Source organism: Pan paniscus, chromosome 7, assembly GCF_029289425.2.
Source record: "Pan paniscus chromosome 7, NHGRI_mPanPan1-v2.0_pri, whole genome shotgun sequence".
In the NCBI taxonomy this organism is placed as follows: domain Eukaryota; kingdom Metazoa; phylum Chordata; class Mammalia; order Primates; family Hominidae; genus Pan; species Pan paniscus.
The window spans coordinates 120549049-120571831 of NC_073256.2; the positions used below are offsets into that span (position 1 = coordinate 120549049).

General features: G+C 42.3%; 1 protein-coding gene and 1 long non-coding RNA gene across 13 annotated transcripts in view; one reads left to right on the forward strand and one right to left on the reverse strand.

Annotated features, from left to right (window-relative positions):
- Positions 1 to 22783, forward strand: part of BAALC (BAALC binder of MAP3K1 and KLF4) — a 141129-nt gene that overhangs the window by 42491 nt on the left and 75855 nt on the right. The window contains exons 2-3 of one of the 12 annotated variants that reach the window (XM_063606459.1): positions 155 to 259; positions 1732 to 5949. The exons of 9 other annotated variants lie outside the window; for them this stretch is intronic. In XM_063606459.1, coding sequence (XP_063462529.1) covers positions 155 to 237 — 83 coding nt within the window. In that variant the 3' untranslated portion in view covers positions 238 to 259; positions 1732 to 5949. Of the gene's footprint in view, positions 1 to 154; positions 260 to 1731; positions 5950 to 22783 lie in introns of those variants that run through there. 2 more of the 12 variants (XR_008626462.2, XM_008975202.4) reach the window with 2 other exon arrangements.
- LOC117981478 (uncharacterized) overlaps positions 1 to 22783 on the reverse strand; it is a 42003-nt gene that overhangs the window by 13447 nt on the left and 5773 nt on the right. The window contains exon 2 of the long non-coding RNA XR_008626463.2: positions 19577 to 19647. This is a non-coding gene — a long non-coding RNA (uncharacterized LOC117981478). The remainder of the gene's footprint in view (positions 1 to 19576; positions 19648 to 22783) is intronic.

The following is a 22783-nucleotide window of genomic DNA, read 5'->3' on the forward strand; positions in this document are numbered from 1 at the left end:
AATGGCTGTTGGGTGGACACCAGCAAGATGGCCAAGAGTCCTTTGTCAGAATCCCAAAGATGATGGGAAGTGGGAGAAGAACATGGAATGTCTTATTTCCCTTTTGAGTCCTAACCACTTCCACTGTTCTTATTTTCCTGGTTTTGCCCATTAGCCCATTACCCTCTTGCCTTTGCACTTGCCTGGAGACACAGCAGTTTAGGGGCTCTGCTGGTTCAAGAAGGACTGTGCAGGTAGCATGGCCACACACCATGTACAGGTAAGAGAGGGTATGGGGGGACCAGATCTGGGGAGGTGGGTATGGGACAACCCTGCAAAACCAGGTAATCTATAGCTTGGGAGAGCCTCTCAGGCCCAGGTGTCATGAAGCATATTTTCCGGCAGTGGGTGGACACTCAGGCTTCAGTATGACTGCCATGGAATTGCTAGCAGTGGTCAGTTCTTTTCCAACAAAGTTGCAGTGAGTAGCTATCCAGCCCCACCACCTCTGCTCCATATCTGCTCATGAACCTAGGCATATAATTATTGAAGCTGGTTGCAGGCATAGAAGTTATGGTTGTGTCACTGCTACAGAGCACCATTAGGTATTAACTGAATTCCTGGGCATAGTCCCTGAAAACAGAATGGGAAACTCCCATGATGTCAAGTGTGTTTGTTTCCATTGCTACTGCAACAAGCTACCACAACTTTAGTGGCTTGAACAATATAAATGTATTATCTCCCAGCTCCATAGGTTAGAAGCCTGATATGTTGTCATCAGAGCTGCATGCCCTACTGGAGGCTCCTTGGGAGAATCCATTTCCTTTCCTTTTCCAGCTTCTAGAGGCAGCCTGCATGCCTTTGTTCATGGCCCTTCCTTCATTTTCAAAACTAGCAACATTGCATCTCTCTGTGCCTTTAAAAACAGTCATATCTCCTTTGAATCTCTCTCTTCTGGTTCCCTCTTTTACCTTTAAGGACTTTGGTGATTACATTGGGCCCACCAGGATATTTCAGGATAATCTATTTTAAGACCAGCTGATTATCAACCTTAATTCCACTTACAACCTGAATTCCCTTTTGCTGTGGAACCTCATATATTCACAGGTTCTGGTGCTTAGGAGTGGACATCTTTGGGACCGAGGGTTATTCTGCCTTCATACCATGTCACCAGAGTTGTGCTAATACACAGAGAGCTGCAGGGGACGAGATCTGCCATTCATTGAGCACCTTCTGTGTGGCAGACAGTGTTAGGTACTTTATAAATGATTTCACTGCATCCCCCAAAATTCAATCCCTAATTTACAAGTGAGACAATGCTGGCTCTGAGAGGCTTAGTGACTTGCCCAAAGTCACATAGCTGGTGACAACAGAACTCAGTCCATCTGTCCTCCAGTCCATGCTGCCTTGTGTTACCCTTTGCTCTCTCCCAGATAGTTCCAGAGACTTCAGCATGTGCATGAGCACATGTGAGTGTATATGGGAGAGAGGACAAAAACATAGTAAAAAGTCATCTTCTGAACTTGAAGCTAAATAGGTTCAACTTGAAATAGATGAGCATGGCAACCAGATGTGCTGACTCACCCAGGGCAGAACTGGTGACTGTTCAGCTGCTAACGACCAGGATGCAGGCTCAAGAGAACCATGTGGACTAAACCGCAGAGAGCTGTCGTTTATTCTGTTGATTTATGACTTGCCTGAGTCTGATCAGTGTGAGAACTGGCTAATAAGAATGTCTCATTGTTTCTCCAGCCCTCTGTAAAGGAGAGGTCTGTCCTTGGGCACGGTGGCATGATGGGCAGTGGAGCGGTGTTCTTGTCCCCGGCTTCACCACTCCCTAGTCTCCGAAGAATAGCCTCAACACCTAATTCTCTGTGCACTGATTCTGTATGTACCAGGCAGCTTTCTGCTTGATTTGGTATCTTTATAGCTGATTGCCTCTATTGCAAAAGCGTAATTTGAAGCCTCAGCCAGGCCCTGGTTGCTGCAAGATGATTACTTGACTCAATCTAGATGGTCTCTGCTCATTCCTGTCTTTAACCATTCCGAACTCTCCCGACTCCCATCACGGCCCCACCCTCTCCAGGGAGCACCACACTTTCTACTCATGCAAAGAAATGGGCCCATAAAATTCTTCAAATTGTCTCCTCCTACTTTTCTATTTTTTTCCTCTGTGTTTTCATCTTCTTTTGGATTGTTCCTCATATCTTATGTTTATCCCTATAACAGTTTGAAGTCTTTGCATTCTCTTTCTATTCTAATGGTTATCCTAAAGTTTATACACACATAATTTATCAAAGTATAAAGATATCAACATCATTCCCTATTTCTATGTCAATTTAATTTCTTGCTATAACAAAGACATCAGTGCTTCAGAGTAACATATGGGGCTCTGCCCCAGGCCTCAAAATTAAATGACTCCCCAGAGACTGAGACCAATGACACCTCACTGAGCGATCTGGGGAGACTGGAGGGATTGGGATTGTAAACTGGATTCTCTGTGATACTATGTTTCTTTCCTCCCCAAAATGGCACCATTTTTCATTTGAGAAAGGATTATCATCTAGCACTGGGGATGAACGTAACCAAATCATTAATGAAATAGTCACAAGTGTACAAAGGACTTTGAACTTGAAATATAAGTCATTGTGGCCATGGGCCTTGTAGGGACCTTGGGTTACTTGTTCATCTCCTTAACTGCTTAGTACATTGCCTAGGGAGCACAAGCCCAGTCTTCATCTCTTGTTCATATGAAACATTATTTGTCTTCTCTGCTTGTTCTGGTGTCTTGGGTTAGTTCTCATTGTGGCCCACATTGCCCATTTCCACACCTGAGCACAATGTGAGTGTTGAGTAGATCTGGAGAATGGGATGCCCAGCCTCTTCAGGGCAAGGGACCCAGCCTCATTCATCTGTGAGTCTCCCTCAGGGCCCATCTGGTAACAGCATCCAAGGAACACTCATCCCCTTACTGGATGTCCAGGAGTTGCTTCCCTTTATGGGGGGCTCCCCAGCATGTAGCAAGGCACCTGCTAAGTGTCAGGTCTGCTCTAGCCACTTTCTTTATGCTACCTTCACAATCATCCTGCGAGGAGGCAACTATGGTCTCTGCTTTATTAGATAAGGAAATTGAGACTTGCAGAAGGAACTTGCCTAAGATCACATAACAAGTAGGTGGTGATGAAGGGACTGAACCCCAGTGCTGTTTGACGGCAAAGCCAATTCTCATGACATTATAGCCCCTCAGCGTTAGACATAAAAGTGCCAATAAAAATGCAGTGAATAAATGGATCTGGTTACTTTTGAAAATTCCAAAGGGCCTTGCTTCTTCCACCAAGCTCCATGCCTGCCCCAATAGAGACGATTTTTTGTCTGTCTCAAGGCCTTTTCATTCAAGCTAATCTTCCTGCTACCCCAGGGACTCTTGATTAAATTTGCCCAGGAAACCCCTTCCTGCTTTCTCTCAGTATGAGCCTCCCAAACCACACACTGCAACGTCCATGCCCCAGAAATAGAGAAAGCACTGAGTTTAAACAGTGCTTTCTGGAGTTTCTTATCCTGTGGCTATAAGTAAATGAACTTGTGACTGAGCAGATGATAATGGATAATCTTGAGCTGAGCTATTTCATATGGTTCAAGGTTATGCAATTTTCCAAGTTTAATCCAAATATCCTCAGGTCCCACTGGTCTTTGGATATAAATGGGCTGACATGGAAAGCAGTGAGCTCAGAGAGCTATTTCACTGTTTCATGCCACTACTTGTTCTCTCAGGACCTTAGCCCTTTTGCAAAGTCTCCCAAAGTATTTCAGCTGGCTCTTACAGGTAATATTGGCCACGTGCTGTTCTGCTACCATTGCGGGGTCCTATTTTTGCTTTTTCTTCTTTCATTTTCTGCTTTAGAAAGTGCCCTCTCCCTCGATGTTCTTCCTCCCATCCCATACACACACACCAGGCACTATCATATCTTCCAGGCACATTTATTTTTGTGGCTGGGCATGATTGCTGCTTCTAGTGGGCACCGAAGTCCCCTCTTTATTATTGCCACAGCCACCAATGCTTGAGAGCAGTGGTTCTCAACTGGTGGCTTCTCAATGTCTAGAGACATTTTGGGTTGTTATAATACAAGGTGGGAGTGGGGATGCTATTGGCATCCAGTCGGGTAGAGACCAGGGGTGCTGCTAAACATCCTGTAATACTTAGGGCAGTTCCCTACAATAAAAAATTACCCATCCCAAATGTCAATATTGCTGAGACTGAGAAACCCTGCTCCAGAGCCAGAGTGTGCAGAACAAACAGAGTTGCATTGTAAAGCAGGAGAGGAGACTCTCATCCCTTTTTGTGTTAAGCTATAAGCTTAGAGTGGCCCCCAAGTAGTGTTGCTTGTACTCTGTGTCTTAGTTAATATTTTGGCAAACAGCTTTCTGCTTTTTGCTTATGGTCCCTCATCTCTTTGGGGTCAGGTTGTGGACAGGACACATGCTCCTCCCCTCTGACCTCTGGGGCTTGGCTTATCTTCACACTGGGTAAGGCTTGCTGGGCCTGGGTCCTTCTTCCCTTAGAGGGAGTTATTTTGGTGAGACCCCTTAATCACTAATGCAGATATGCTTCTGGCACCCACCAGTTGGTCCTGATACATCTGGACCCCAGTGTAGATCCCAGCTTCCATGCAAACAAGATAGAGAATCTTTTGTGACTTAGTGTCCAAGGAGTGCTGAACTTAGGTGAGTGCTAATAAAGATTAGAGCTTGAAGTTTACACTGTGTGTCAGTTAGGACTCTTTCAGTGGCAAGTAATAAATTAACAAAGAATTTGTTAATTTGTTAATAAATTAGCAAAGAAACAGGTCTATATTGGCTCAGGTAACAGGAAGGCCTAGGATAGGGCTGGCTTGGAGTAAGGCTGGGTTCAAGTCACCTGATGTCATGGACCCAGCATCTCCCTCTCTCAAACCCCTTCTTCTGTTGGCTTCATTCTCAAAAAGGCCCTCCCTTTGCCATGGCCAGACCACTGCCACAGCCCCACCTCACAGCTCCCAGATTCAAGTCCAATGGATAGAGCCATTTTTCTAGTAGCTCCTGTAGAAGCCCTAAGATTTACTAACTCGGGCCATGCGATGCCCCTGAACCACATAGTCTACAAGAATGCTGAGTGTGACTGGCTTTGCCCTTGGTCATGGGCTCTGACCCCGCACAGTCTGAAAGTGGGGATGGGGTTACTGGGAAAAGGATAAGGGATGTTGAGGGACAGGCGGCTGCACATGGCTTAGAAGTTCAGGCTCTGTATAACAGGCTGTGGTATTAGGTCAGGAAAGGAATCACTAATGAAGAATGTATCCTTTTAAAATAATAAGAAAGGGTTGATAATTTTGTGATTTAGGAAGTCAGAATGCAGGGTGTGTGGAGCAGAGGGGCTCAGAAATGTAGAGATTTGTAAAGGAATTCTGCGAGATAAAATACACCTGCATGTTCCTCTACTTACAGTTTTCATAGCCCAGTAATCAGGCACATGCTCCCCTTCCTCAACCTTTCAGTATCTTGAAGTTATAAACTGATCTTTGCTCGATAACATGCCAAGATGTATTCAACAGTGAGAAAGGAGTACATATATTTTTAAATCTTTATTCATGTTACAGATTTTCTCTAATTGCTTGTAAAATCTCACATCTTTATTTTAATCAATGACTTTCTAAAACAATGTCTCATTATTTTCTTTGAAACATTAAAAGTGGAGATTGGAGTACCTTTTAGTTCCATTAGACTTCAAAGTGCATTTTTTGACATATGCAATACTATTTTTAAATATAACTGTTAAATAAAAATTCATTTTTAAGGAAACAAGGATAGTAGTGAGGCTTAAATAAAATAAAGCAACTAATTCAGTGCCTGGCAGGTAGTGTGTTCCCAATGAATAGAAACTCCTTTCTGTTTATGTCTAGGAACATTTACAAATTCTCATGAAGAAAAAAGAAATAGAATACATCCACTACAACTTGTAGACATGGAGATGTTCACATTTGTTAAGAGGTTATGACCTAAGATATAGCTTCACCTTAAATCTTTGGTTTTAAAATATGTAATTTAATAATTATAATTTAACAGTGTAACATGAATTAGAGATCAAATTGTGCGAGAATTTTCAAACATTATTGTATTTTTCATGCTTTATATGGATAAAAACATAGCATAAATACGATCAAAAACTGAAATACTAAAACTCCCTTGAGATCTTTCTTCTTCCAGGATTAGCAGAGACAGCTGAGCAAAGTGAGAGATTTTTTGTTCCCAAGGGAATAGACAGCCCAGCTGGGGGGAGAAAACTTGGACACTTGGAATAAGCAAGGGATCATTTAGAGTTAAGCTGTGTGACACTGACTGCAGATGGCAGGCATCAGCACGCAAGGCACTGTTCAGAGGTTGCCCCCTCACCAGACTGGAAAGGTGAAGGAGGGAGGAAGAGCATTCCAGGTCGGGGATCATGTGGAGCAATAACACCTAGGTGGGCATGAGCCTGACCTTTCTGAGGAGCCTAGGGATACCCACCTGACCAGAACCAAGCTTGGTGATTACCATGAGCCCACAGGATGGAGCTCTTGCAAGCCAGACAGAGGTGTTTGGACCAGATGCAGTGGGGCAGTACCGTGTGAGGGAGAAAGACATGCTGAGGGAAGATCCGTCTTCCTGTCGTGATTAGGATGTGCTGGACAGTGGGGAGGTGACTGGAGTCAAGGAGGCCAGCTGGAGGTTACTGCAGTAATCTAGAGGTTAGATGAGGTGAACTGTACCTTTCCAGTGGAAGCATAAATAGAGAACAAAGGGTGATTTGAGGAGATACGCAGGGATTTGTGTCAGACGTGATTATAGGGAATGAAGGAGAAGGGAAGGGAAATGATAGGCCACCAGTTTTTAAGGCCAGAGGTTAGAAAATTGGTGGCATGTCTGACAGAAATGGCAGAGTCAGGAAGGGGAACTGGCTTGAAGGTAACATGGTAAATGCAGTTTGGACGTATTGAGTATAAAGTGACTCAAGAAACCTCCATGTGAGAAAGTTAGACTTTCAGCTTGTTCTGCAGGGCTGTCAACATCACTTCCTGAATCTCTCCCTCACATCTCTCTTAAATATCTCTTGAATTCATCCTGTTCAACTCCACCCCCATCCCATTGTTTGAGTTGAGGCTCTCATCACCTCTTGCCTCCAATTACTACCATGGTAATAGGTCTAGCCAATTTTCCTCCCTCCAGTCTCACCCGCTTTCATCCATTCTCCTCCATGTCTTTGAACTTTTCTCTCATGTTTTCATTAAGCCTATATTTCTGTTTTCTTGACTATTTAGCAATTATCTAGGGATATTATAAAGTGTTGCAATGGAATATGAATGAGACTTTCTTTGCTTTTCTTTGAAAAAAGCAAGTAAAGGATTTAGATTACTTTCCAATAACTTATGAGTGTTGAACATTATTTCCTTTAATCTAATGGCACTCCGGGACTAGACCACAAGGATGACATGATTTATAAGGACTTCATTGATTTCCATTTTCAACTCCTGCCCTAGATCTGAGTGCCTGCAGGGTGAAGATGGCAGTTTATGCCTCTGTGAGTCCCCAGAGCCTGGTGAAATTGCTGGCATGTATAGAGAGTCAGCAAATACCAGTTGAGATGAACTAATGGGAGCAGAGAGTTGGGTATCAGATGTGAGTTAAATTAGTTGGAAACAGGCTGGGCGCAGTGGCTCACACCTGTAATCCTAGCACTTCGGAAGGCTGAGGCGGGGGGATTGCCTGAGCTCAGCAGTTTGAGACCATACTGGACAACATGGTGAAACCCCATCTCTACTAATAAAATACAAGAAACTAGCTGGGCATGGTGGCACACGCCTGTAGTCTCAGCTACCTGGGAGGCTGAGGCAGAAGAATCGCTTGAACCCGGGAGGCAGAGGTTACAGTGAGCCAAGATTGCACCACTGTACTCCAGCCTGAGTGACAAGAGTGAGACTGTCTAAAAAAAAAAAAAGTTGAAAACAGACGTGGTTTCTGAGAGAGGAATATCTTAGAACAAAGAGTGGGGAACCACTTCTTAGGCTGACCACCTTCTCAGTGATGCATGAGCTGCGTGTGCTGATTTCTAGGACAGAAACTGCCAAGCCCTGGGTCAGTAGTGTAGAGTCTTGATAAGCCAGTCCCAGTTCTTCCCTAAGTCTCTGCATGACCTTGAGTTCATGAGGTTTTCCACAGGGATTCTTGTATATCTCTGCAGGGTGATCCAGATATTTTGAATGGGAAACAAAGAAATGGAAACAAAGAAATATCAGTTTTGCTGTTGTTTTACACTGAAGAAAAACTACCGTACAGGATTTCAATTTTTCTGTCTTCACATGCCCTGGTTCTAGTGTGCCAAACCAAGCAGAACTTCTGGTTCAAAATGGAATCCATGCATTTGGAGTGGGGTCAGATCACACAAGCAGGTTATGGACTTTACGGATGATGATGTTCAAACTGTTCCATCAGAAAAGCCAGCCCCCTCCATAAATATCAAGAACAGGAATATGATTTAAGGCAAAGCCAACTGCATCTACACCCAGAACTTTGCAGGCACTTGTCAAAAGGGGGAGCTCAAATTAGATTTCTCACAAGAAAAAAGTAAGCTTAAACTTGTTTCCCAAGCTACCCAGGAAAGCTGCAGAGACAGGAATGGGGGCTTAAGAGTCAATTGCCGCATTTCAGAAATAAAAAATCAAATCAGCCCACTTGGAGTTTTTGTTTTATACTTTCAGTAGAAAACCCACAGCATCAGTGTCTTATGTGACTGCCACAACAGAGAGTTTGGGTGTCACCAACTACTTAATTATTATTATTATTGTTATTATTATTATTTGAGATGGAGTTTCACTCTTGTTGCCCAGGCTGGAGTGCAATGGTGTGATCTCAGCTCACCACAACCTCTGCCTCCCGGGTTCAAGCGATTCTCCTGTCTCAGCCTCCCGAGTAGCTGGGATTACAGGCATGTGCCACCACGCCCGGCTAATTTTTGTACTTTTAGTAGAGATGGGGTTTCATCATATTGGTCAAACTGGTCTCGAACTCTCGACCTCAGGTGACCCACCCGCCTCAGCCTCCCAAAGTGCTGGGATTACAGGCGTGAGCCACTGCGCCCGCCCAACTACTTAATTATTGATAGTGAGCTATGTAGTGAGTAGGTTGTCAAACATAATCCTGTTCATCCTGACTGTGTCCTTTCTAAATTGTTACTGAAATCCTTCTCATTTAGATTGTGGCTATAGATAAAGGATTATCCTTATTAATTCACCATTGTTTTGCTTTTCCCCCTTTCTTTCTAAATAGTCAGTTGCATTTATCAGGTGAGTTTTTTGGCAAAAGCCATCATTCTGAAGTGGCACAATTCCCAGTTACAGCCTTCTGAGAGAGATTTCCAATTCGGTGAGTCCAGCTGGAAAGATAATACATTTAGATGGCCAAGGGAAACTCTAAAAGGAGGCAGCACCCCCAAGGCAAGTCTCCCTTGGCTGGACTCCCTACCTCCAGGCTTGAGCCCTTCTAATGGATCCTCCACACAGTTCCTGGGCTGCCACTGCCATGGGACAGCATCCACTCCTTAGCGAGATACATATGGCCATGCAGGACTTGGCCTGTGCTTCTCTGTGGCCCATTCTGTGCTTTGCCACCAGCAACACCTCTTAGACTTCTCTCTTACCAGCATCCCAGATATCACCACCAGGGACAAGGAATGAGCCTCTCTCCCTCCCCTCTGCACCCCCAGCCCTAGTGCAGAGTCTAGCACATCAGAGAGGTGCAGTGAGTATTTGGTGTAGAACTCCATGATCTGCAACCCCGTGGTCTGTTTTTCTAGGGCTCTGTCCACTTCTATTCAGCATAACCAAGTTTCAGTAGCTAGCCAAGCCCCCAATTATCTGTCCTTCTACAGAAGGTGAGGCATAGAAAGAGCTTGTGAACATTATGCTTTATGGCTTACCCCTGTCACAGGTGTCGCTTATCAGGCCTCTGATATGCATGCAGTAAACAGACCCTGATAGAGCAGCAATCTGCTCTGTAAATCTGGGTCTCCTGCTTCAGCTCAACCTCTGATCTCCTGGTTGGCCTCCTGGGGCCCCTTAGTATCTGGATTTTAGTTCCTTTAGGAGTCACTACATCCTGGCCAACTTGGCAGAGTTGATCTTTAGTGACATTCCCTTGTCCCTGCCTCTTTTCTCCATTTTCTTTCACCCATTTGGTGCCCTCTCTTGCTCTCAAGAAAGGACCTGAAGTCACATTGTTGCGCCTGGGAGTGGGGAACTGTGAAATTAGCCCTGACCGTGTGTCAGCTCACCTACTCTTTCTTCTTTGATGGGAGCAAATAGATGGGAGCAAGACATCTTTGGAGTCACACAGATCTGGGTTTTGAGTCCTGGATCCATCACTGGTTGGTTGTCTTTTAGCAAATTATTTGGCCTCTCTGAGCCACTGTTTCCTAGTCTGTAAAATGGGAATAACAATGCCCACTTACAGGAGTAAATATGGCACATGGTCAATATTATTATTTAGCCTCTTCTGAAAGGTCATACAAGGGACAGAGCTGGAATTTGAACCCAGGCCTTCCTGACTCCAAAAGCAGTGCCCACACCATGATAGCACATTCTTCCCTGGTACACAGTGAACCAGCCACCAAAGATGCTTGTTGGGTGAACATGAATTTAAGTCATCAATGCAGAGATGCTTAAGGCCCCAAGAGGTTCACTTTCAAAATGGAGTCAAATTCAGAGATATGCCAATGAAGAAAGAAAAAGCAGCTCAAATCCTGCTTTGTCTCGCAAGAAAAAATATCAAAAAGGAAGTCGTTTTCTTTTGATGCAAAGAAAACCTCTTTGAAATTCTCTTACTCTCAGAATTTCTTATGAAGCAGGGAGAGATTTTCCCCAAATCTTCTTTCCCTGATACCACTCTTCTGCTTCTCCATCCCTTTTCCACCTAAAGCCTATTAAATAAATCAACTTAATGTTTCTCTTTTCTTTGACTTGCTTTCCCCTGGTTAATTACCGGGATTCCTTAACCCTGAAGCAAGCCATCAGATCATTCTAGCAAACAAGAATCTTTTGCCTTTAAGGATTAGGGAAAGTAGAGAGACATTGCAAATACACACAATATAATGTAGTCTTTAATTTAATTCCTGTCACAGAATGATGTGAATTTATCATTTTCTCTCTCCTTCTTCAACCTAGAAGCAAACTGTGAGGTCATTGTAACAAATAAGAATCCTGTGCCTTGAAAAGATTGGGAGAGCTGAGTAAAAGTTACCATATTCCCTCTCCTGGAGGTAACTAAAATTTAAAGCTTAGTGAGAATCATAGTATAATAAAAGATCAGATTCTCAGCTGTCAGTCCATTCATGTTGTTATAACAAAATATCTGAGGTTGGGTCATTTATAAATTAAACACAAATTTGTTTCTCACAGTTCTAGAGGCTGGAAAGTCCAAGACCAAGGGGCCAGCAGGTTCAGTGTTTGGGGAAGACCCATTCCTCATAGACGGTGCCATCTAGTGCCCTCACATGGCAGAAGAGACAAAGGGCAAAAAGGGCACAAATGCTGTATCCTCACATGGTGGAAGAGCAAAAAATGGCTTACACTAGTTTCCTTCGGCCCATTTATACAGTAGTTATTCATAAGACTCTGCCCTTATGACTTAATCGCTTTCCCAAATGCCCTACCTTTTAATACCACCACAGCTGGGGAGTAAGTTTCAACATGAATTTTGGAGGGGACACAAACATTCAAATCATACCACCTGGGCAAGGAATTTTAAGCATCAGTGAAAAGGAGGTGCATTTTTGAGGCTGGAGAGCCTTCCTGTTCTGCACAAAGTTGGCCCTGTAGACCTTCTAGTCCCAGAATCAGAAAGTTTGGGAGTCAGGCCCTCAGCACCTTACTGGAGTCCCATCATCAAATCTCCCTCTCCCCTTCCCAGCAGCGAAGTAGCCATCTGTGGCAAGAGGGAAGGAAAGCCCTATATGACTCTGGTCTACATGAACCCTCACCAGCCCCTGTGCAGCATCCCCAGCCCCATCACCAAGCTCTTCCTGTAAGCTGAGTTCAGCGTGATCTTTACCAAGCTGAGGTTGGAGAACTGCTTTTGCTACAGGGCTTTGATGTCCATGAGGAGAAGGTATTTCTCCTTCCTGCAGCACAAACCCCTAAATGGCAAATGCAATCGCTCATAACTTCATGAGGAATCTGGAGAAGGCTCAACATACTGTCCTCAAGTTTTCACTCAGCCCTGAACCCTGGAAAGACACCAGCTTTCATTGGGAGTCCCTGGGAACCATAGCAACCCCTTACGAGGAGGGTGGGATGAGTGGCTGGCACCCTATGACAAGTCTCTGTCAGGGCTGACTTCACTGTTTATGCGAGCTGTTCCTTTCACTCCCTGATATCTCCATAGGAATTAGAAGAGCAAGCATGGTTCATGTTTGCACTTGCTTTCTTTGGAATTTCAGCTGTTTGGTACATCAAGGGAAAAAATACTTTAACACATAGAGATCCATATGGCAGCTTCTTCCTGCAGTGATGATACCTGCTCTGGCAACCGGCTAAACAGTTCAAGACTCTTTCAACAAATATTGTTTGAGCAACCCAGGCATGGTCCTTGTCTTCATGGAGCTCCCAGACCAATGGGGCAAGCAGACATGGAACAAATGATACCAACAGTGATGAATGCACCAAAGAGATGTGCACTACTGCAGGAGTGCAGGGGAGTCCAACCCGGTCTTGAGGAGGAGTCTGGGAAGGTGCCCCTTCCCCAAAAATTCATGTTTAAGTCAAGATGGAGAATTAGGCCAATTGAGAGAGACTTCAGAGTAGAAGGAACAGTGTTATAAAGACTGTGAGGTGCCTTCAATGTCCCATAAGGTTGAAGCATAGAGGACAGAGAGAAGTGCATAAGCCCATCAGGCCAGAAGAAGCAGGAGAGCTCACAAAGAGCCTTGCAGGGCACATAGGGATCGGTGTGTCTATCCCTTAGGTCATTAAGAAGTCTATGAAGAGGTAGCCATGATCACATTTGTAGTTTCTGTTTTTGTTGTTATTGTTATTGTTTTTTGAGACAGGGTCTCATTCTGTTGCCCAGGCTGGAGTGCAGTGGTGCAATCTCAGCTCACTGCAACCTCCACCTCCCAGGTTCAAGTGATCCTCCCACCTCAGCCTCCCAAATAGCTGGGACTACAGGCATGCACCACCATGCCTGGCTAACTTTTTTATTTTTTGTAGAAAAGGGTTTTTGCCATGTTGCCCACACTGGTCTTGAACTCCTGGACTCAAGCAATCTTCCTGTCTTGACCTCCCAAAGTGTTAGGATTACAGGTGTGAGACACCACACCTGGCCAGATTTTTAGCTCTAAAAGAATGCACTGGCTACCCATTGTAGAATGAAGTCCACAGGCCGCCATCCCTTCTCATCTTAGTTTGGCAGCCTCTCTCAGCACCCTTAATTGGATCACCAAAGGTCTGCAGCACCCTGGCTTGGTGAGCCTCCCTGGAATTATTTCCCACCTCAGAGCAATCCTCCCTGGAGCAGAGATTGACCAACACCAGCTGGCTGTATCCCTGACATGGGAGCTGCTGAGTGCAGAAAATGAGCCTTGTGGTGGCTTCTGAGTATTAGGGAATCAGTGTCTAATCTTTAGTGGGTGACCCAGAGGGTTGAGCTCCTGGCAGGAGAACATTTCATGGGTCTGGGGAGAAGAAAATGCACCAAGGTAGTTTAATTAAATACACTCATTTTCTCACTGGCTGCACTTCAGTGTGACCTACTTAATTCTGAAGGCAAGTTACTTGGATTTTAGATATGCTTCACCCTAGAGGAGTAAGACATTTGAACTATGGATTACCTTTAAAGCAACAAACAAAAGGCTTTCATTTATTTGATGACACCATACACCCACTAATTATTGCCTAGCTCTGAAAAGGGAAAATATGATTCATTGTAGATTTTTTTGTTTTAATAATGTAAGTTAACACAAATGCACGTGAAAGGAAAGGTTTTAGAGTCTGGCAGATCTGGGCGGAAGCCTGGCTCTGGCACCAGCAGCAGGACCTCAGGCACTTTAAATTGCCTGACCCTGAGTTTCCTCTTCTTAAAAAAAAAGAGGTGGCAGGGAGTGGGGATCATAACATCTACCTACAACATTGTTGTGACAATGAAGTAGAGCTGGGAATCAAATTCCAACTCCATGATCTTAGATATGAATTGTTTTTCGAGTCTTTCCATCTTTGTATCCTTAGGTCTGAACATAAGGCTGGCAAAAACCCACAAATGTATATTTCATTCCATTTCTACTTTCAACTTTTGTATTAGGCCATTCTTGTGTTGCTATAAAGAAGTACTTGAGGCTGGGTAATTTATAAAGAAAAGAGGCTTAATTGGCTCATGGTTCTGCAGGCTTTACAGAAAGCATGGTACTGTCGTCTGCTTCTGGTGAGGCCTTAGAAGTTTACAATCATGGTGGAAAGTGACGGGCAGCCAGCGTGTCACAGGGCAAGAGCGGGAGAAAGAGTGGTGGGGGAGGTGCCACACACTTTTAAACAGCCAGATGTCGCATGAACTCATTCATCATCAAAGGGATGGTGCTAAGCCATTCATGAAGGATATGCCCCATGATCCAAATACCTCCCACCCAGCCCCACCTCCAACACAGGATTACATTTCAAGACGAGATTTGGAGGAGACAAGTATCAAAACTATATCAGCCTTCATCCCAACGATGCCCAGTCTTTCCTTTTAAACATTGCTCAAGAATCCTCTGCTCTCTGAGGACTAACCATGCCTGATTTGAGCCATTAAATATCCCACAGGTTCTTATGAACAACTATAATTTTTTTCCATCTACATGCACTGTTAGGGTGCCTTGAGGAACATTACCATCTGACTGCCCTACAGAAAGTTGGGCATCCCAACCATTGATTTAAAAAGGTAGGACTTTTTTTGTAAAATAGGCATTGCAATGTATTGATTCCTATGTGGTGTTTCTGTTCTTATGTGTCATTATATTTGATTACTATTTTTGATAGCATATTTGATGATTAAATGTGATATAATAACTAAAAAATAAATAGCCTAATATTCTGGGTGAGTCTAAAGCTATTACTAATTAGAAAAGACAAAATGTGACATGGCTCTATTTCTTAAAAATCATTCTTATTTCACGAGTAATATATCAAAAAAGGTGGTAGAAATATTATAGATAATGCCCTTTTGATCACCCCGTGATCCTGGTCCCCTGCCTTTTCCCCAAAGACAAACATTGTTATCAGTTCGTTGGGCATCTCTCTAGTTTGTTTTCTGTGTGTATATGTGTGTGTATGTATCCCTGTACAAAAATAGCATAACATATAGTTTTTTAAACATAAAAGCTGGCCAGGCGCCATGGCTCACACCTGTAATCCCAGCACTTTGGGAGGTTGAGACAGGCAGATTACCTGAGGTCAGGAGTTTCAGACCAGCCGGGGCAACATGGTGAAACCCTGTCTGTATTAAAAATACAAAAACAAAAAAATTGCCAGGCGTGGTGGTGCACATCTGTAGTTCCAGCAACTCAGGAGGCTGAGGCAGGAGAATTGCTTGAACCCAGGAGACGGAGCTTGCAGTGAGCCGAAATTGTGCCACTGCACTCCAGCCTAGGCAACAGAGTGAGACTCTGAAAGCTGTCATTTGTACATATTTATGCTCTACTTGCTTTTCCATTCATCACTATATATTTCTATCTATATAAGTCTACTTTATTAGCTTTAAATTGCTATATAGAATTCCATAGTCTAGATAAACCACAATTTATTTAGTAATTATCCACCTGAAGAATGGCTACATTGATTCTATTTTTCATTATTACAGTGGTGTAAAGAACATCTTCAACAACCCCGTTTGTGCAATGGTTAAGAGGTTTTCTAAAGCAGATATTGAAGACTGAAATTGCTGAGTCATTTTGATGTGCACATTTTAAACATGAATAGGCTCTGCCAATTGCCCTCCAAAATGGACAGTTTTACCTGCACTTCCACGAGCAGTATATGAGAGAACGTGTTAACACACATCCTTTCAACATGTAATATTATCAGACTTTTTAACTTTTGCCATTCTGATGGGTAAGAAATGATATATTATTTAAATTTTGCATAGCTCTATTTTTCAGTAATTCTTCAATAAGCCATAAGTTCCCAATTAAATTACAGATACATAAAGGGTTCAGATAGGCAAGTGTTTTATATCCCCCTCTAACAGCACAGTGCTAGGCACAGGGTAAGCACCCAAGGGATACTAGATAATTGATTGATTGCTTTGAGCGATTTTAAAATTTCAAGAATTAAAACAATTCAGTTGATTGAATTCAAATTTTGATTGGCCAAAATATATTTCTTACATCTAATAAAGATATATCATCTAATTTCTTTCTTTCTTTTTTTTTTTAACTTTTAAGTTCAGGAGTACAAGTATTAAGTTTGTTACACAGGTAAACTTGTGTCGTGGGGGTTTGTTGTACAGATTATTTCATTACCCAGGTATTAAGTCTAGTACCCATTAGTTATTTTTCCTGATCTTCTCCCTCCTCCCACCCTCCACCCTCCAATAGGCCTCAGTGTGTGCTGTTTCCCCCTATGTGTCCATGTGTTCTCATCATTAAGCTCCACTTATCAGTGAGAACATGTGGCATTTGTTTTTCTGTTCCTGTGTTAGTCTGCTAAGAATAATGGCCTCCATCTCCATCCATGTTACTGCAAAGGACATGATCTTGTTCTTTTTTTATGGCTGCATAGTATTCTATGGTGTATACATACAACATTTTCTTTATCTAGTCTATCACCAAGGGGCATTTAAGTTGATTTCATGTCTTTACTATTGTGAATAGTGCTGCAATGAACATGCACGGGTATGCGTTTTTATAATACAATGAGATACCATCTAACACCAGTCAGAATGGTTATTATTAAAGGGTCAAAAAATAACAGATGCTGGTGAGGTTGTGGAGAAAAAGGACACTTATATACTGTTGGTGGGAATGTAAATTAGTTCAACCATTCTGGAAGAGAGTGTGGCAAAACCTCAAAGACTGAAAGATGAAAATACCTTTCAACCCAGCAATCCCATTACTAGGTATATACCCAAAGGAATATCATCTAATTTCTAATATCCACCTCAGAGAAAAATTTAATGCCAACTACAGTTGATGTGGAAATAGCTTAATGAAAAGGCTAGTTGTACTAAGGTCAGAAAATGTCAAGGAGTAAAAAACAAACGAAAACAACCAGGAAAACAGCTGCCACTTCTTTAAAAGGCTAACCACCCCAAAAATAATTCAACCAAAGAGTAAAAGACAACAGGGACTGTCTTCCTCTGTTCTGGCTTAGACTGAAATACCTATACTGGGTAATTTATAAGCAACAGAAAATTATTTCTCACAGTTCTGGAGGCTGAGAAGTCCAAGATCAAGGCACCAACAGATTCAGTGTCTGATGAAGGCTTGCTCTTTGCTTCAAAGATGGCACCTCTTGCTGTGTTCTCACATGGTGGGTCAATGAGCTCCCTTCAACCTCTTTTATAAGGGCACCAATATCGTTCATGAAGACAGAACTGTCATGGCAATTGCTTCCTAAAGGTCCTGCCTCTTAATACTATTGCATTGGGGGTTAGATTTATACATATGAATTTTGGGGGGACCAACATTCAGACCATAGCAGGGAGGGAAATTGCATTAGAATACTTTTTCCCTAAAGAAAAATTCCAGTGACTAAGAAAAAGAGTCTAAAGTGAAGGCCATCAAGCATCCTATCGTACTAGGTACCTTTGGAGCAGTTTAAGGGAGTCATCTCCAGGGCGTTTTAAAATCTCTGACTGATTAAATCTGCTGACTTTGTGGAAAGAGATCAGGCTACAAGCAGGGCAAATTGTCTGGATATGTAAGGAAGTGAAGTAAGAATCAAAGATCAAAGTAGGTCTCCGTATTCAAGCAGAAAGGAGGCCATGATGGGCAGGGCCTTGGCCAAGGAAAGTCAGCAACTCTTCCTGAGTAAATCAGCCACCAGAGGGGCAGTATGATTCTGAGGACCACCCCTCATGTGCAACCCCTGGGACTTTGTTCCCAGGCACCTGTTGGTCACCCTAGGGAAGCATTCCATGGTAAGGTTGCTGCTTGTTGGGATTGTACAGGTAAACAATTCCCTGGAGAGACCATTTGAGCCTGAGTAAGAAGGTGAGATCTATACTGTGTCACATGGAAGAGGAAGGGGGAGTTAGACATGTGGATGGATAAGACGTATTGCCTTCTAAATGTTCTCCACTTTGCCTTGTTCTCCCTCTTTTAAGGAGAATTAGGTTAATGCCCATTCAAATTCTTCTCTTTCTTCTCCCTCCAATGAGAATTCAGTCTTTGTCATCTATGCCCTGTATCCTCTCTGGTGTAGAATTGAGGAACTAGGCAGAGACAGGGAGAAGCAGCAAGGAAAGGAAGGTGGTTGGAAAAAGGATTTAGCTGAGAGACTGCAACCTACTGCTAAACTAGAAGCCTCAGATGTAAACCCAGCACTCAGCATAGTGCCTGGCACATAGTAGGTACCAAATAAATAGTTTTCAAATAATTAGCTGATTGAAAGACAAATGACAAAGGAAGGAATAAATCATCTGTGATGAGGAGGAAGCAGATGAAGGAAGAATGAAACAGGAGAAACGTTGGCAGATAAAGGTGGAAAATGGAATCGTATTATTGTATAGTCTCAATTTTTAGAATCTATGCATGTCTATGCACTGAAGTTTTGGGACACAGTAGGCAAAATATCAAAAATAGTTATTCCTGCTAGATAAGATTATGAGTAATTTTGTTTACTTTTTTCTTACCAATATAGTACAGTTTTCCACATGAAACACCTATTTCTTATGTGAGATCATAAATGTTATTTTATAAAAAGAAATGCAAGGTAATATGGGCTGAGCTGTGTACCCCTAAAATTCATGGCTTGAAGGCCTTTCCCCAGCGCCTCAGAATGTGACTATAATTGAAGATAGGGCCTTTAAAGAGGTAATTAAGGTAAGATGAGGTTATTTGGGTAGGCATAAATCCAGTATGACTGGTGTCATAAGAAGAGATTAGGACACAGACACACTCAGAGGGAAGACCATGTGAAGACAGAGGGAGAAGACATCTATCTACAAGCCAAAGAGAGAGGTCTCAGGAGAAACCAACCTGTTGACACCTTGATCTTGGACTTCCAGCCTACAGGACTATGAGAAAATAAATATCTCTTGGTTAAGCCATCAGTCTGTGGTACTTTATTATGGCAGCCTGAGCAGACTAATACAGGAGGTACACGTTTTAAAAGTGTCAGAGAATGATTCAAGGAGACACAAAGAGGAAAGAGAAGAGCATAAGAGAAGTGTTTTGAGCAATTTGGGAGGAAGGCTCTGGTAAAATATAGAGTATTGTTACAGTCCTAGCAATATTGCATACCTTAGAATAGTAAGATATAAACACGTTTGGTGGGAGAGAGAGCTGAATTTCATGACCAAGTTGGGACACCCCACCGTAATTAACATAAAGATATGGCAGTACCTGCCTTGAAGAATCTGCTCTGTGGTGCTCTTGAAGCAAAGGTGAAGAAGTTTCAAGGAAGGGAGGCATCTCTGAGAGGAGCAAAGGGAGAGAGGAAAGTAAGTACACCCTCAGAGAAGACTGGCAGGTCCAAAGGGTAGAACTAGAGAGAAGGCAAGTGAGATTTTTACTTTTCCTTTTGGCTGCCTTCCAGTTCATTAGCTTGTCTGTTGTCTCCTGGGCATCTTTTTGGGAAGAGAAGAATTCAGGCCCATTTCGCCAAAGACAAATAGGACTCTCCTTGCTTCTGCCTCCTGTCCTGTCAGTTCCAGTTGTCGGTGTCAGCAGGCTCCTGCCTCACATGCTGCTCGGTACCATGGGGAAGCCATTTCCCCTACCAAACCCTATGGCCAACGGCAGATGTTACAGGCTGGTGGTTCATCACAGGGAACAGTGGTCTTCCAATATCTTCCTAGTCAGGACCCATGTCCTTTGGGGGCTGTTGCTAGTGCTACATTGTCTAGTATACGAGTCCACTAGTCAGTTTCTCTCCTTGATCATTGCTGTTCAAATCCAAATGTGCTTCTATATTTTCTTTAGTCAATAAACATTCCAAAATGTATTGCTCACCATTTGAAAAATGACAGCTTTGTTGAGGTATAATTCACATACCATACAATTGACCCATTTAAAGCATACAATTAAATGATTTTTAAAATTCCTGGGGTTGTGCAACCACCCCCACAATCAATTTTAGAACATTTTCATTGCATCAAAAAGAAACCCTGAACTTATTAACAGTCACTGTCATTTCCTCCCAAACCCCCAGCCCTACATAACCACTACTTTTCTATCTATAGAATTGCCTATTTCTGAACATTTCATATAAATGGAATTATATAATATGTGGCCTTCTGTAACTGGCTTCTTTCACGTAGCGTAATGTTTTCAAGGTTCATCAATGTCATAGTATATATCAGTACTTCATTTTTTGTCAAACTGCCAAATAATATTCCATTGTATATACATACTATATTTTATTTATCTATTCATCAATTGATGGATATTTGGGTTGTTTCTACTTTTTGGCTATTATAAATAAGATTGCTAAGAACACTCATGAATAAGTTTTTGTGTGGATATAGCCTTTCGTTTCTCTTGGGTGTATACCCTACAGGAATTTCTGGGTTATGGTACCACTATGTTCAACCTTTTACGGAATTGCAGACTGAAAGCAGCTGTACCATTTTGTCTTCCCACCAGCAGTGTATGAGATTTCCAAATTCTCTACATTTCTGAGAACACTTATTCTCTATCTTTTTTTTATTATAGCCCCATCCTAGTGGGTGTGAAGTGGTATCTCCTTGTGGTTTTTGATATGCATTTCTTTGATAGCTAATGATGCTGAGTATCTTTTCATGTGTTTATTGGCCATTCGCATATCTTCTATAAAGAAATGTCTACTCAGGTCCTTTGCTGATGTTTTATTTGGATTATTTATCTTTTTTATTATTGAGTTGTAGGAGTTCTTTGAAAGTTAGTTCCTTACCAAATATATAATTTGTAAAGTTTTTCTCCTATTCTGTGGATTGTCTTTTCACTTTCTTCATGGTGTCCTTTGAATCACAAAAGTTTTCAGTTTTGATAATGCTCATTATATCTATTTTTCGTTGTTGTTGCTTGTGCTTTTGGGGTCATTTCTAAGAAACAATTGGATAATCCAAGGTCATGAAGACTTACACCTATATTTTCCTTTCAGTGTTTTATGATTTTAGCCCTTACATTTAGATCTTTGATCCTTTTGACTTAGTTTTTGTATATGGTGTGAGGTAGGGGGTGCACTTCATTATTTTGCATGTAGATATTCAGTTGTCATAGCACATGTGTTGAAAAACTATTCTTTACCCATTGAAGTGTCTTGGCACCATTGTCCAGAAAAAAATGACCATAAATTTAAGGGTTGCTCAATATTTTCTAAGAATGTGTTTGTAATAGCCATGCAAAAGGTCACATATTATAGTATTATACATAGTATGTGGCCAACAATTTCTCATCAGATTGAAGAAATGACACTGTCCCATTTTAGTTCATTTTAAAGATGAAACAAATTCTTAGTAAGTGGCTGAGCAATCCCAGCTTGTTTTACTTATACCTCAGTTTAGACAAAATTATTATCTGCCATGTGTTCAGGACCTGAGAGCCCAGACAGTGTTTGATGAACCAGAGTTTCACTGGCTGTGACTTTAGGAGATTCTTTCCATATTGATTGCCAATGTCTTATACTTTGGTTTTCTGTCATTGAGGAGAATGACTTGCAGGTTGTTTCTGATGATTTTGGACCAACTCTCTGTGACCACTTTCACCAAGGAAAGCCAGGTGCTCAAGCTAAGGAGAAATTACCCCTTGACCTGCTCTCCACATGGCTTCCAGCTACCATTTTTAATTTCTGTACTCTTCCCTCCTGCCCAGCTCCATTTCCAAAATAGCAAGAAGCTTTGGCAAGGAATCCCTGGGGTTGCAATTTATCAGCAAGCTGTGGACACAGCTATTTCCTATCTTTTGGCAAAGTTCAGTGATTTGACTTGTTTCCTGCATGGAATGAAAATTTTGTGAAGGGTGTCAAACAAGAAATACTCTAGGGGTACATAAGTGTCTCCTAATTTACTGGTACAGACTTCACTATGGAAAAAATATACATGAGTACTTTGTGACCCTCAAAACTAACACGAGTGTTGATCTCTATGTCAGATAGATAGATGATAGATAGATAGATAGATAGATAGATAGATAGATAGATAGATCTATATATATCTATAATATAGATGAGCCTCTGCAGTCTTTAGAATCCCCTGCCTTAGAATCCCTGGGGGTGGGATACAGGGAACTTGTTAAGATGCATATTCCTGGGCCCCTACTGAATCAGAAGTTCTGGAGGAATGAATGTAGAGATCTGCATTTTAACAGACACCCCAGGTGAGTTTCATGTAGTTTCATGCATTAAAATTTGAGAACTGCCTACTTGGGAGTTTTTGCTAATACCACAAGCTTTGGAAACATACGGAACCTGGGTTAAACTTCAATTTCTTCTTCTGTAAAATAAGGGTAATTCTCCCGTCTCCCCAGCACGAGAGGAGTGGTGTGGAGTAGACATGCAAATAGAGCCCAGGGTTTAGTACAGTGCAACTTTCACAACAATGTCCCCACTCTGGGGCACTTGATGAGCATTTT